The sequence below is a fragment of the Pleurodeles waltl genome, chromosome 2_2, assembly GCF_031143425.1.
Source record: "Pleurodeles waltl isolate 20211129_DDA chromosome 2_2, aPleWal1.hap1.20221129, whole genome shotgun sequence".
Classification (NCBI taxonomy): domain Eukaryota; kingdom Metazoa; phylum Chordata; class Amphibia; order Caudata; family Salamandridae; genus Pleurodeles; species Pleurodeles waltl.
In genome coordinates this window covers 508,453,983-508,468,656 of record NC_090439.1, presented here as the reverse complement: position 1 = coordinate 508,468,656, position 14,674 = coordinate 508,453,983, and the positions used below count along the sequence as shown (strand labels likewise).

Genomic DNA, 14,674 nt, shown 5'->3' with positions numbered 1-14,674 from the left:
TCACATTTGCCACATAATCCACAATCTACTGCATAATTTGCAGAGTTATAAAAATGTTTCTAGCTCAAATGTATCAAAGGGCCCGATTTAGAGTTTAGCAGAGGGGATTATTCCGTCACAAATGTGACTGATATCCTGTCCGCCATATTACAATTCCATTATAGTCTTTTAATATGACAGACGGGATATCTGTTACGTTTATGGCGGAGTTGCCCCTCTGCCAAACTCTAAATCAGGCCCAAAATGTACTAAAATGCAGTGACATATGTTACAGTGCAGTGGAAGACCCTTTGCAAATTCTGACTTGTCACTTTTCAGTTGCTTATGGCTGTATTTGGGTGTTAAATTTGTACTAATTAAGTCAAACCTTTACCCAGACATTGTTAACATGTACAAATGACAAGATAATCAAGGGATATTACTACACCACATATTTTGCCTATTCGTGCTGCATAATTTAGTCAACTCTGCCTCTTAATTTCAGTGGCCCAGTGTAAAAGGGAAACACTCAGCAAGGAACTATCCAGGCACAGACGTCATTTAGGGGTCACAGCTGCAACCACTATCTTGCTTTCTGCGACCCCGGGCACTGCCTTTGCAACCCCTTGCCTTAGAGGTGGCAAAATCAGTGCCAGGACACAGGGGTGACTCTGGACTCATTATTTTCTGTACAGCTTTCGCTATATTAATAGTGAATAATATTCCATTTTTTCCTATAAGTGTAATAAAAAATGGAGTACAATTTCCTGGAAATGACCTCTGATGGCAGCTGAGGTAAGTTAAATGTATGTTGTGTGTGTGCTTGTGGATAAGAGTGTATTTATCTGAGCGACAATATGTGTGAGTGAATTTAATTTATAGGGAGAACGTGGTGTTACGCTTGCAAATCTGTCCTAGGCCTTAGACACTAGTCACCTGTAATTCTTGTCTTATACAGACAGCCTGTGGTACAATAATGGTGCTGGTACACTTGAGGCAACTAGTAGCAGGACAAACAGCTATGGCAAAATATGGGCAGCACATTGGTGGTAATTCTTGGTATAATGAGCACCCATGGTAAAACACTGTTAGTGGCATACTAAAGGCAACGCCAGGACTTGTACATTGAGGTATTTCTTGGCACCAAAGAGGACAGCCTGACATAAGGGAGGAGGGCAAACATGACAAAATGCTGACCTTGACATACTAAGGTAATCTTTGACGATATATGATACTTGGATGGCTTACCTGGAAATATTCTGGCACTGGAATATTAGAGGCACTCACGGCATATGGTGCATCCATGATAAAATGTTGTCCCCGGCACACCGGAGGTATTTTTTGACCTATGGTGGTATCCAGAGCACATTTTGGAAAAACAAATGGGGTCCTATTCCTGGGAGAATCAGGTTTCGTTGGCTTGGCACATCATCAAAGGATATGAAAATGTAATGAGTGTCATTTCAGAGCCTATGACTTTTTAGCAAATTTATTTGGAAATAGTACTTTAAAATGCATTATTTTAGCACACTTGTTTCACTATTTTCTTGAGCCAGGAGGGAACCTATTAGTAGAGGCCTGGCTTTTTGGCTTTGCCTGCTCACTAAAATACAGGGGTAAGAGTTACTTGCCAGAAGTTTCAAAGCTCAAATCAGCATAGGTGGTATCTAAAATAGATGTCTGGGATTTCATCATGCTTAAGGTCATATAACATGAGTTTCTTGAAAAAACAAAAATCAGGATCAAGGGTCATACGATGTCACTTTCTGTGAAGTTATTAAAGTCAAAGGGCATGTGGTTTCACTTCTGCTACCCCTGGCATTTTGTCGAATTGATGCCCATGTATCCAGGTGGGTTGTATCTCGAGCCTGACTTGCAAACATGGAGAAAGAACAAACACCTTATTTTAGATATAGTGCAGATGCACAAGGAAAGCATCATACACACGATAATTAAGCCTGCCTGACATCATAAAGCAAATCAATAACAAATCTGCAAATTCGATAGTACCTCTTTTGGATAAAATGCTAGCATTACGTAAAACTCCAGAATACATGTGCCCCAATACTTGTGCTTGTGCCTAACCTAATACAGTGCAGGTTACTTTTAGTCAGGCTCACTGGAATTATGCATCAGGAGAGGGCCAAATTATGATGTATGATTGACTAAATTGTACGGCATCAAAAGGCAAATTATGCGGCATAATGCAGCACGTTTTGTGATAGTATTGATTTTCTTCTCATCTGTACACTTGTTAACACTGTCTGGGCATTGGTTACACTTCATTATACCGGTTTAACAACCAAGTATGGGAATAAGCTACAGAAAAGTGACCCGTCAACCTTTGCAAAGGACCTTAAACTGCGCGGCAACATGTTGCTATGTTTTTAGTAACTTTTGAATTGTTTGACTTAGGAACTTCTTTTTTGTTAAAATCTGAGGATTATGCAGCAGATGATCAAGTGCCAAATCCATAACTATGCGAAAAGCGCATAGTTATGGATAAGACAAGAGTACTAAAGGTAATTCTTGTTTTATACAGACAGCCTGTGGTAAAACAACTGCACAATTCCAGAGGCCCTGCTTTTGGTGCAGCCCCATCAAAAGCCAGTGGAAAAGTCATTCGGTCTATTAAATTGCAATCGCTTGGCATACTCTCCCTGTTGCCAAATCCCCTCAACCCTCATCTTTATTCGTGTTCAGCGCTCGGTCAACCGATAAACGCAATTTGCAGCACAGCGAACTGAGGTCAGCAGAACGGTTAAGGTCGCTGAGAAGGAAGGCGATATTTTCCGTCACTGTTAACACCAATTCCATCACACTCCAGTGAGAATCCCTCGGCCACTTACATCGATAAGATGCTTAACCTCGTGCTTTCTGAGGTCGCTCCCTATTTTAGCTGCTAATAGGACGCAGGCTCCTGCACACAGTTTTCGGTTCTGCTTGTTGAGTTTCCCCTTGAGAGCCAGCTTTTCGAAGTACACAAACGCCATTGCCACGGTGGGCTCCTCGTAGCCACACTCATCCTGGGCGAGTTTACGGATGTCACGTTTGAGGCTAAAGAGGAGACAAAACATAATCAAATTACAAAACATCGTGCAACACTTAATTCCAGCGTGCCTCAAATAATCAACACTGAGAAAAACGCACCAAGGCCCTGGTTTGAAGTTGGTCACGAAAACTCAAATTCGTGAAGGAGGCAGTACTATATTCCATTGCAGAAATCCCCAACAGTGATTACCCCTTTGGTGGGATTACCTCCATCAGAGGGTGGTATGGTGAAGTGAATTCAGCCAGAAGATTCTCAAGGAGAATGACCAAACACAGAGCAGACCACTTCTTCCTCAAATCGGAGGTTTTTAAATCAGAGTTCAACTCTAAACAAATCCCCAAGTCTAAACTCAATACAGTGTACACAGATAAGACTGCAGCTGTGCGTCTATAAAAATCCATCATACTCTTGCTCACAAGCAACCAGGACAAGCAGACTCATTATATACCTAAATAATTTGATAGAGTGTAGTGGGTCAGTCACATCTGGTGCAGATTGGTGGTCTTCTTGGTTAACAGGACAGGCTAATATCCATAATGGATTTACTCTTGCGGTCACTGCTATTCTGTTGATTAATAATGGCATATCAACTCAGTACCCTAAGTAGCCAGCGATATCAGCATTTAACTGGCAAACAAGGCTGAATTTCATTGGGTATAGAGGCAATGATCCAAAGAATCTTTCTACGACTTCAAGAATTAATAGCAGAAAGGGGTCAAGAAAGAAAGCCAGGGTAGGAAGAAGTGGAAACGAGAAACAGTGGTGATACAGAAATAGGCACCGGACGAGAGAAAAACTAAAACTCCAGTTATTTTGTATTTATTTTCACTCGCCATGCTCCGCCGTCTATGGGTAGAGCAAAAACAACTGTCTACACTAAACAGTCTCCCGCTAGCCAACATAATCCCGTCAAAAAGTGTTCATTTTCTCACACTATGAAGGTGGACATACACATATACAGATAAAATTCCATGAATTTTACTTGGTGATCAATACATTGCTCAATTCATTATGAAGAAAGGACACAGATCTTAATTAAATGTAACCTCAGCTCATTGGGTCAGAATACAGACAAACACTGGCAAAGCAAATAAGCCTTGTCTTTTGATCTATTGGCTTTGGCAATGCTTTTTGGCAATGCCGCTCAGCACCAGCTTAATTAACACTAAATAGTGGCGCAATGATGCATATGTGTGCATGCGTTATCACACACGTGTGATGACATGTAAAAAGGGCAGCAAGGCAAAAATGTTTCCCCTTTAAAAAAAAAAAATGCTGTGAGCGGTCCAGCAACAGATTGCAGCTGCGGGGCCTCCAAAAAAGATACATTTATCATTTGTTTCTAAAGAACGAGATGTGAGTGGTTGGAAGCACAGCTGCACGGAGGGGAACAGTGTTGCAGGAAGAGTCTAGAGCAGAGGTCTTCAAACTGGGGGGGCGGGCCCCCTTAGGGGGCCTCAAGTGATCCCAGGGGGGCACCAGGCTCTGGCCAAAAGAAGCATTACACAGATAACAGGGCTTTATTTTAAGCAGGAACATGCTATTGCATTGTTATAAAGGTAACAGTACTTAACTGCAAAGTTTAAATAGGTCTAGACTTATTTAAACATTGATATCTTTATAAAATAATTGTGAAAAATTCTGAGGGGGGCTCAATGATTGTATTTTTCAACTGGGGGGGGAGCGGTATTAAAAAGTTTGGAGACCACTGGTCTAGAGTAATTGACAACGTGTGACAGAAGCATCTGGGGTTTGGAGCAAAGGAGGAGTTGGGCAAGGAGCAAATAAAAGGGCAGCAGCAGACAGAGTGGTGGGTAAACTAACAGATATGAGGGGGAAGGAGAGCAACACAGTGTGGGTGGGGGGGGGAGGTTGGATTTCAGTCTGGAATCTGCAAACGAGGAAAAGAAAAACACATACAATCGCATACAGCTGCTTCAAGAAAAAGAGAAAAAAGCAGTTCCCTTAATGTGAGGCGTGGAAGGATACAAGTCATCTAATAAAAAATTAGTAAAGAAGCTATGCTCCAGTGGCCGAACAAATGCAAAAAGGAGAAGGACATCATTGAATAAGTCGTAAACAAAGGAAAGTGACAAGAAAGTCAACAAATGGGTAAATTCCAACTGCACTTTAAGAACTGATATTGTCCACAATAGGTTTTTGACAAAAGACAGCTAAAAGATCTTTCAAGGAGAGACCTAAAAAACAATCCGTTTTGTCCTGGTGAGAAGTTTTGAGAGAATTTGCAACAGCCTGACTACAGATACATTCATAATCTACACTGAAATCATGTGATTAAAACCTAATCAAACACATGCTACTTGAAAACTAGGAAGATGTTTTCTTGTTTTTTTTTTTCAAATCAAAAAGTGGCCATCTGGAATGATGTTAGTGGCTGTTGGCTAATTCCCTGGTAATCCATATTTTCACACATTACATCCTTTACCCCAGTGCACAGATTCTCAGTATGGCTGTAAGTAGCTTTTTTCTTTTCTTTTTTTTAAAGATAATTTTGCTTATAATTAACGTAGGTGGCGTCCTCTCGGAGTGTTTAGGGTCTGTCCATAAGTTTCCTCCAGTTGAACTGCAAGGAATCGCTTTAGGAAATCGTGTCAACGTGAGCTTTTGTGCATTACGTGAGCTTTTGTGCGTATATGAGTAGTACTGTAAAGTTGTGATTGAAGTCTCATCTACTTCATTCACAACAGGAGTGCTCCACTCATTATAGGCATTCGGGAAGGCATTAATGCATGTGATAACTAAGCTACATGCGTGAACAAGAACTTTATTTTAAAAAGTGCTTTTGCTTAATGCAAAAAACTTGGTACATCCTCTTTAACGAATGTTAGGAGGACAAAGAATTAAGCAGTAATGCCCTTCTTATTCACTGAAGCTTAAAGACTTGGGGACCTGGGTTGCTTAGTTTTGAGCTGGCACATTTCCGTGAGCCCGTAATGGAGCATTCCTAGTCTGTATCAGATCTTTGTGCCCAAGAAATGTGGAAAAGTGATAGAAACAGACCAGATTAAACTGGTCAGGTTGCTACCATCTTTTGCTGTCCTCATGAAGATCCCATTAGATTCATTGTAAGAAAGCAAAACGTCAACTTATTGGGTTCCACTCATCTCATTGGGTGTTGGGACTCTAAAAACTCAAATATCTATACCATTGGGTTTCTAAAAAATCTTCTTGTCCCAAGGGCAGGGACCTTTTGTACATACTGTAAGTATCATCAGTGTAATATATGTTTGGTTTACTTAATTGCATTTACACTGTGCCATCAACTTGGAGCACCTACATTGTTTTGAATTTTTATTATATTGACTGTCTTTCATATAAAACAATGATCACTGATTTAATTACGTTGAATATTTATGGCCATTTAGATCATGTATTAAGTTCCAGCCTGAATGATTCCAGGAGGAACACTGCTAGTTATGGTCTTATTACTCTTCTTCCTTGGAATACTGAGTGCCCAGTTTTTTTGATGAGTTAAACTGAGTGCTGATTTTTAAGTCTTGCCTAAAACAGTGCATGTGCTGTCGCTTGCAAGGCATTTTGTTTACTTACTGGGGGACTAGAGCCCGCCCAAGGCCTACTATTGGTTAGCTTTATTGTCACTCATTTTCTTGCTTGTCATTAGTTTGTGTGTGAGGGCTTTGCTTCCGCCTGTTGTGTTTGTACCTCTCCTGGAGTGTGGCTCAAGTTCAGGTGTTCACAGCTCCCGGAATCTAGCACATCTTTTTCCTTTTTGTCTAAGCACTCGATTACAGTACATTCCTTGCCCGTAGTCTTCCTCGTGTACTCGTCCTTTATTGCTCTGGGCTTTTTTCAGAGTGGTAATTACTTTCAACTGAAGGCGCCTCAAACTAAGATTGCAACTGTAGGAAATTAATTTCCAGTACCAGCAACATCTGTATATAAAAAAAAGAACTAAAGCAGTTGTTTCAATGCACTGTCATCTTATTGGCTTTCAGAGGGGGCATCAATACAAACCTTTAAAATAACTATTGGGTGCTAAAGCCGGAGGTAGATGCATGCCTTGTTCAAGATACAGCGCTCTCAAGTTTTTCAAATCCAAGCACTATAGGCGCATCCAGTCCATGTGCAAGCTTTGAACTGTGGCAATTGTAGACCTGAAGTACCAGAAACTACTCATGCATAGAGCTAGTAAACGTGGCCACTCTGAATTCGGTTCTAGGTCTAGCAGTCTGTTTCGGGCATCACAAACCCACAAAAATTAACTATAGGCAACACATACATGAAGCACAAAATAAATACATTGTATACCTGAAGCAAGAGCATGACTCACTTTTCTGATGAAAGGCTCCGAGGTCATGCTGCAAAAAGCTAAGCGACAATTAGGTAATTACAGAGAACAGTGATAATTAGCTAATTACAATGAATAGTAGTTTCTCCTGTTTAGAAGCAAAACACCAGCAAATAAAATGCTACCAGACAGACGGAGTGTTAAACAATTTGTTGTGATTGTAGTAAAGGAGATTCTCTGCCTACACTGATAGGGCCAAGATGAAGACAGCGCAGTCCTAAATCTTTTCAAATGTGAAAGATTAGGTTCATCTTGTGCCAGGGGGACAGGAACTCACGGTTCTGAGGAGCAGCCAAGGGATGGATGAATTCCACCGCTTGGACAAAAGTACCTGTGGAAAAATGGTCGCTGCACCAACGTCTTTATTTTGTATTCTCCCTACTATGTCCATGAGGAGAGCATTACACACCAGGTGATGTTCTGAGGTAAACGTAGGAAGAAAACTATGAATCCCAAGGTGCTTCTACAAATTACTTTGGTTTTACTGAGCGAAGAGGAACAGGAATCTGAACTTGGGTGAGCGGGGAGTGCCCAAAGAGGTGTGCCTGTTGGTGGGAGTTGTTTTGCTGGTAATTAACATAGTTTACTTATTTTGTTCCATGGACCCCTGTGGCTTTCTGCACACTCCTGCTAGTTCCGTGCCATTGATTTTGTCCGCATGAAGCGGAATTTGTAAAAGATAGAGAGAGATTGTTTTGTACTTAAAGCTTATTAAACGTAACTCTTTTCTGTTGCACAAAAATGGCTTGCAATTTAATTGAGAAAAAAATGCAAGGGCAACCAACCACGTTCCCGAAGCTCACCAGTTGTGCTGGGCACAGTCAGAAAATGTTCGAGTAGATTTATTTTGGCCTACTACCACCACAATACACTGACCACGTACATAGCCACCATAACCCTAACCACCACCAGCTACCACCACCTTCACCACCCTAATCACCTACCTACCAACCACCATCCACAGCACTACTAAGCACAACTCTCACCACCATCCTACCTCTAACACCATCCTTCCCACCACCACAACTGCCATTATCCTGGCCACCAACATACCCACAACCACCAGCCTAACACGACCATCACCCTCATAACAACCATCCCTCCACTACCACTCTCCCACTCTCCCACCACCCCCATCCCTCACCACTACTCCACCGCCCTACCATCATCCTACGCAGCTCCTCAACCACAACTACACCCTAGCCACCACCACCCTAACCACGACCAATCTAACCACTACCACCCTATAACCACCTCCTCCACCGCTCCCTACCACCACAATTACACTAACCACTACCATCCCACAACCCTACCCACCACTACCCTACCACCCTATCCTCCCATCACCACCACCCTAACCATCAGCCTATCAACACCATCCAAACCACAGAACACCACCACGCTAATCTAACTAGCACCATCATCCTACCAAAACCACCATCATCCTAACAATCACCACCTATCCTGAACCAGCACCCCAACCACCAACATTCTACCCACTCCCACCCCAACCACTACGACCATCCTCACGACAACCCTCACCATCCCCACTGCCGCCCTCACCACCACCATAAACACCCTTCTCTAACCACCACCAAACCTTCACTCAATATGGCTCAATTCCTGTAGAAGCTCTTCTTTTTAAAAAGATTTTTCAACTCATTACTTAATAGTTTTTTTCATGAAAAGCTGTGGCCTACCTTTGCGTTTGTTTACTTTTGAGTAACTTGTTCCTGACTGAAACCATGTATCTAGAAAAGCTGAGTCATACCCAAGATTAAAAAACATTTACATGTTGTTTACACAGGATTTATCAAACTGCAGGCCTGCTCTATGGAACTCAATATGTGAAGATTGAAAAGGAACTCTACGGTAGAATGTTGCTGTCAGCCATAGGGGCAAGTGCTCTTTGGGCAGAGTTACATTTGCATAAACTTCATATTTGATTTTCTTGAACATGTTAGTTACTTATAACTGGGAATAAGGAAACAGTGTTCATCGCATTACATGGCATGTTTTTAATAAAGCAACTTATGAACGCAGTCAAACCTGCTTCGAAGACTGTGTTATTTCCTTCCTCTCCTTGTGTTTGTTCCTTGCCTGAAGCAAGCTTCGTTATTTGTGTTTTCCAATTGTCACCATCATGTACTTCTCTTCATCCCTCCGCTTTACTCCACATTGCTCTCAGCAGTGTACCTCTTCCCCAGCCCCCTCTATGTTGTGCTAGTCCTGTGTGCTTCTCCACTCGCATTGCTTTCTCATCCTCTTTCTCCCAGTTCCACATCACCCTCCCCCATGTGCTTATTTGCCCACGCTCCAAATTGTTCCCTCGACAGTGTTGTGTATTTCTCCCACCACACTCCACGTTGCTTCTGTCACCATCCTCCATCTTGTTTCCACCCCCAATCAACTTGTTGCCGCCCCACAAAAAAAACCACACACTTTTGCACTAACGTGTTTCTATATTTACCAATATAGCTTGGATCATTAAAACTGAAAAAAAAGCACCTGTGCATTTTATAGGTGTGCGCAGGCAAGGTGCACAGGTCTACAAATTGACAGTTGCAGCGGCCACGTCATAGCACCTTTTTTTTGGTTTTCTCTTTAGCCATGCTGCACATCATTACTAAAAACTAATGGCAAAGTCAACAGTTCACAACGGCAAGACCTAGTACCTTTGCCAATGCTTGTTCTCTTTACAACACATTTGTTCCCTTCTTAACCTGCCTCGTTCTGTTTTACTCAACCTATTGGTTGGTTTGGGTATTGGACAAGAAATGTGATTGGAAGGTTAGGGACCTCAGAGTACTCTTAGAGCGATGAGGTACTAAATCTGATCCTTTGAAGATGTATTGCGGTTGCCAGGTTGTAAATAACCCCCTGCACTCACTGGAGTAGGGACATCAAATAGAAAGGACAGGGATTTCTTTATGAAAGGTTACCTGCAGGTACTCATGTATGTAATTTATGAATCACTCTGAATTGGTTTCAACAACGCTAGAGTTTGATCATGCATAATTTCACCCCTCAGTCCTGCTTACTAGTAAGTCTTGGGCATCAGTGATGCTGCTCTTCAGTACAAATAGCTGGGGTGCAAAAGAGAGAGACATGGTGTATGATGGTGACGATCGCTCCAAAGACTGGCAGATTCTTTCCCTTGCTGTGTTGCCATAAAAAGACATGGCACCTTCTGCCTTCCTAACTGCTGACTAGATTGGTTAGTATTCATCATATGCCTAGGTTTCCAACCCAGCTGGCCACTTCATGCAAAGTATGGCACTTGGACCGCCATATAAATATTCCCATACAGGGACAATAATGAGTTTTAATGGCAGGATGTTTACTTTAACTTAGAGACAGCTGATGTTCTGACATGATCCTAAACAGAAACTCACTTGTTAGTTTCAGCTAGGAATAGCTACACCAACCCACATTTAAGATATCATCCTTAAAGCACCTTAAGCAGCTCATATTAACCTAGCCAATCTCCTTTGCAGTCACCACAAATACTGGATTACTCAATTAACCTTTGCTTGAGTAAGGAAGCATTGAAGAGACAAAAAAAGCTAAAATTGTCATTTTAAATCCTAGTTGCACTCTCTTCCACACACTCTCCAGAGACACTTTCTCGTGGACCTTCCTCTACTCAAGTCTTCCATAAACTCATGCTGGCACACAAGACTATGAAGAATGTAAGTATATAACACATACTGATGCTACTGACACACTGGTAGCAAAACTAGACACTATTCACAACACTTTGTCACGCCAAAACCTTTATGAGGCATCTGTAGACTAGATTTCCTGCAGTGTCCTCTCTTGGGTAGGTTTACAACAATCAACGTTCTTCCTTGCAGCAATAGACCAACCAACAGAAGACATCTTGGAGGCAGGCGTCCCCGCTTCTGTCCTCCCTACTAAACCTAGCGACTAAAGCCAGCCCAAAAAGAATACTTTAAACTTGAAATCACCCCTGAACATTGGGATCACTGAGAGAAAAAACGATAATACTAAATTGCTATAACACCCATAAATGCTAAAGCAAAATGGGAGATTATGTTGGGCTTTGGATTTACAAACTGCTCGAATGTCAGCACTGCTAAGTATGAATCCTCCAATATCTGTTTTAAAATGACACAATAACGATTTCTTATGAGTAGTTATATGCTCACTCTTACTTTGAATAAGATTATCCTGCAATACTCTTTCAAATGCACTAGATGTGGGTCTTGGAGAGGATTATTTTACAACTAGCAATGTCATGCCAGGTAATGGTTCAGTTCTGGTGCAGGGCTGTGGATGCTATGAATACCAATAGGGCAGTTCGGACGAATTACAATTCAAAGGTTGTCGCGTTGGGTTTCCTTCCTAAGAAATCTGCATGACAGTTCCACTTGGTTGAACTTGCCCTCCTTCTAGCCAAACGACGGATGATCCTACAGAGCAGTTGAAGGAACAGTCAACTACTTATGCAGCATGGGTGAAAGACCTGGTGTTTTGAAAGGCAAAGAAATATTGCAATAGTCTTGTGCAGCCACTATGGACTCCCCAGAGATATTTATGAGGTCTACCGAGCCTCCATAGTTTCCAGGATTCTTCCCAAGTAATCAAAGGAAGGGGAGGGATGTAACTGAGAAGGTATTTAATGAGGGGAGATGATAATGTGCTAGATTTATAGTTGTTTGATAATTTGGTGAGAGCCTACCTTCTTTTTATTTTGATATTGCTTCACCTTGTCATCATTTTCCTAACTGAATTGTGGTTCGGCTATTTATGTCATAATTTTGTGACGAGTGAACAAGGAAAGGAAGTTATGAATATGATGCCTTTGGGATTTTATTGCTGCATGCAATGTAAAGTGTGCAAAAACAGTATACGTTGCAATAAAATAATGGTGAAAGGGACTATGAAAGAACATGTCATGAAAGGACATTTCAACTGTAACACATCATATTGTGTGTATTGTCTAATATGCCCTTGCCAGAAGCTTTATGTAGGTAGCACAATCCATTGTGCCAAGAAAAGGGAATTGGAACACAGAAGAGCCATTAAAAATCATGATAGCAACTATCCAGTGGTAAAAATTTTCATGATAAACATTTTGGAAATGAAAATTTACTCAGATATGCAGTGATCGATCAGGTGAAAATAAATTGTCGAGGAGGTCATTGGGAACGTGAGTTAAAAGTTTTGGAATCAAAATATATAATAGAATTTGACACACCTGATCCTTTAGGGTTGAATTCCAGTGAAGAAATGTGTATTCATTTGGGATAAAATGACACATGTAAAATGAAAGTTGTGTAGGATTATACCAGCCTCCTTAATTGCATTGTACAGTATTTTATGAGTTTTAACATTATTAGTTTAGTAGTTTGGTTAAATGGGTATATATTTTTTCACTTAAATTTGATCTGATCTTATATGTAATGTGGCGGAAGTGGATTTAATCATGAGAAAGATGTATAGATAACAAACATATAGGTGTTTCAAATTATGAAATAAGGGATATGTTATGAATTCTAATTTCCGGTTGAACAATATATTATAAGATTTATGGATACCCTATATGGAATTAAGACAGTCCACTTGGACAGGATAACCCATAGGTACTTGACAGGTTTTCAATAAGAGTAATAATATTTAATGTTTTATACAGAGTAAGATGTGATCTACAGGGTAAATATATGTTTATATATTTAAAATCTTTATTGGTATATGGAATAAGGAGATATAAAGTATTGTTTCATTTATGAAGGCCAATAGTGATTTATATGATCAAGGATGATTGCACATTCTAAGATGGCCACCAATGTGAGGGTGTTTACACTGAGATGTGGGCAGAAGTCTGTTTTTTATGTTTGGTGTTATTTATAGATGTGTTTGTATAACTACTCCATCCGTGACCAAGGCTACGGCCGAAACGCGTTGACAGCATTTTGGAGGAGTCCTGGCTTTCCTTGAAGAAAAGAGGAAATTTTGTATATATAAACACACACATACATATATAATTGGGCCAGCACACACAACAATCATAAATGTGTGATGTGGTCTAGGTTTTAGATCGTGGTGCTGAGATCCAGAGCCTATTTCTTTTATCTGGAGAGGGTGCAACAAGCTTGCTCTATATTCGAAATGAGACTTCCGTGTCCTTCCATGTCTTTGGTAATATACATTTAGCACTGGTGGCAGAATACTATTTTTCTGATTGATAGTATTGACCAGACCTTTATCTGTTTAGAGATATGTGTTGTGCCTACAGGCCCCACAAGTGTAAAGTTCCATTTGAAAGTAATGCCTGGACCATGCGCTGGTATCACTATGTGCGTTGTTTATGTATGATTGTTGACTTGTAGTAGGACTACACATTGTTTGTGAGTGTGTAGCTGCAGTAATTAATGGGATATCGGCTTTGTAACATAAAGCACAAGATGAAGATTACGGTACAGTCTTCACAGACAGCGGAAGTGTATCACTTGTATTCACGATCTAGAAGGCATAGCCTTCGACAATGATGTATGGATAACCTTCAGCTGGAATCACTCAGGGCAGAGCTGCAGGTATGTGATACCATGTAGAGCACATTCCCCTCCACAAATGTGAGAATAGTGCACATTCCAGAAAAATGCTGGCCCTGGCAGCAGTGATGGCCCTGCGGTGAAATAATAGCCCTGGCATAACCGTAGTAATTTTGGGCATATTGTGGGCAACCAAGCCATGAGGGTGCTGCTCCCTTGGAACTGGTGGGCCTGGCGTTATTGAGGTAATTAACAGTTTATGGTAGCACTTAGCGAAAGTAGTACAGAATGAATCTTAGGTGTGTGCCTTCAAGCAGTGTCTATACCATTGTGGTGCAAGCAAGTCCTTGCATTTTGCATTGCTTTGTCCCATCCTTAAACAGTGAGGTATTGATACATTTTCAGTTACGTAATCCCACCGCCTCTAAATGATTAGTACAGTTTCATTATCACTTGAGGAAATCTGACATCACTCATGACATTTCACTTTCATTAAAGCTCAGGTGAGAATTCAAACTTTTTTTTTTTTTTTGTAAAAAAACCTGGATTCCATGCTTTAGACCACTGGCGCCCCAGAAGCAGCACGTTTTATGGCGATCAACAGTAAGTATTGTGGTAGCAGTAACTCAAGAGCACAGAGCTTATTGAAGGTGCATGCCTTGAGTAAGCCACCCACCCCTAGCACTTCAGTAGATGTGGTCCTTGCACTTTTCATTTTGTTTTTCAATCTTCATTTTAGCAGTGAACTTGTGATCAATCTTCAATGAAGTAATCTCAATTCATGTAAACATTTAG

The 14,674-nt window shown here is 41.0% G+C and overlaps 1 protein-coding gene across 2 annotated transcripts in view; it reads right to left on the bottom strand.

The window, feature by feature from the left end:
- Positions 1-14,674, bottom strand: part of CABLES1 (Cdk5 and Abl enzyme substrate 1) — a 442,043-nt gene that overhangs the window by 11,808 nt on the left and 415,561 nt on the right. For both annotated transcript variants that reach the window (XM_069220017.1, XM_069220018.1), the window contains one exon: positions 2,829-3,036. In XM_069220017.1, the coding sequence (XP_069076118.1) occupies positions 2,829-3,036 (208 nt within the window). The remainder of the gene's footprint in view (positions 1-2,828; positions 3,037-14,674) is intronic.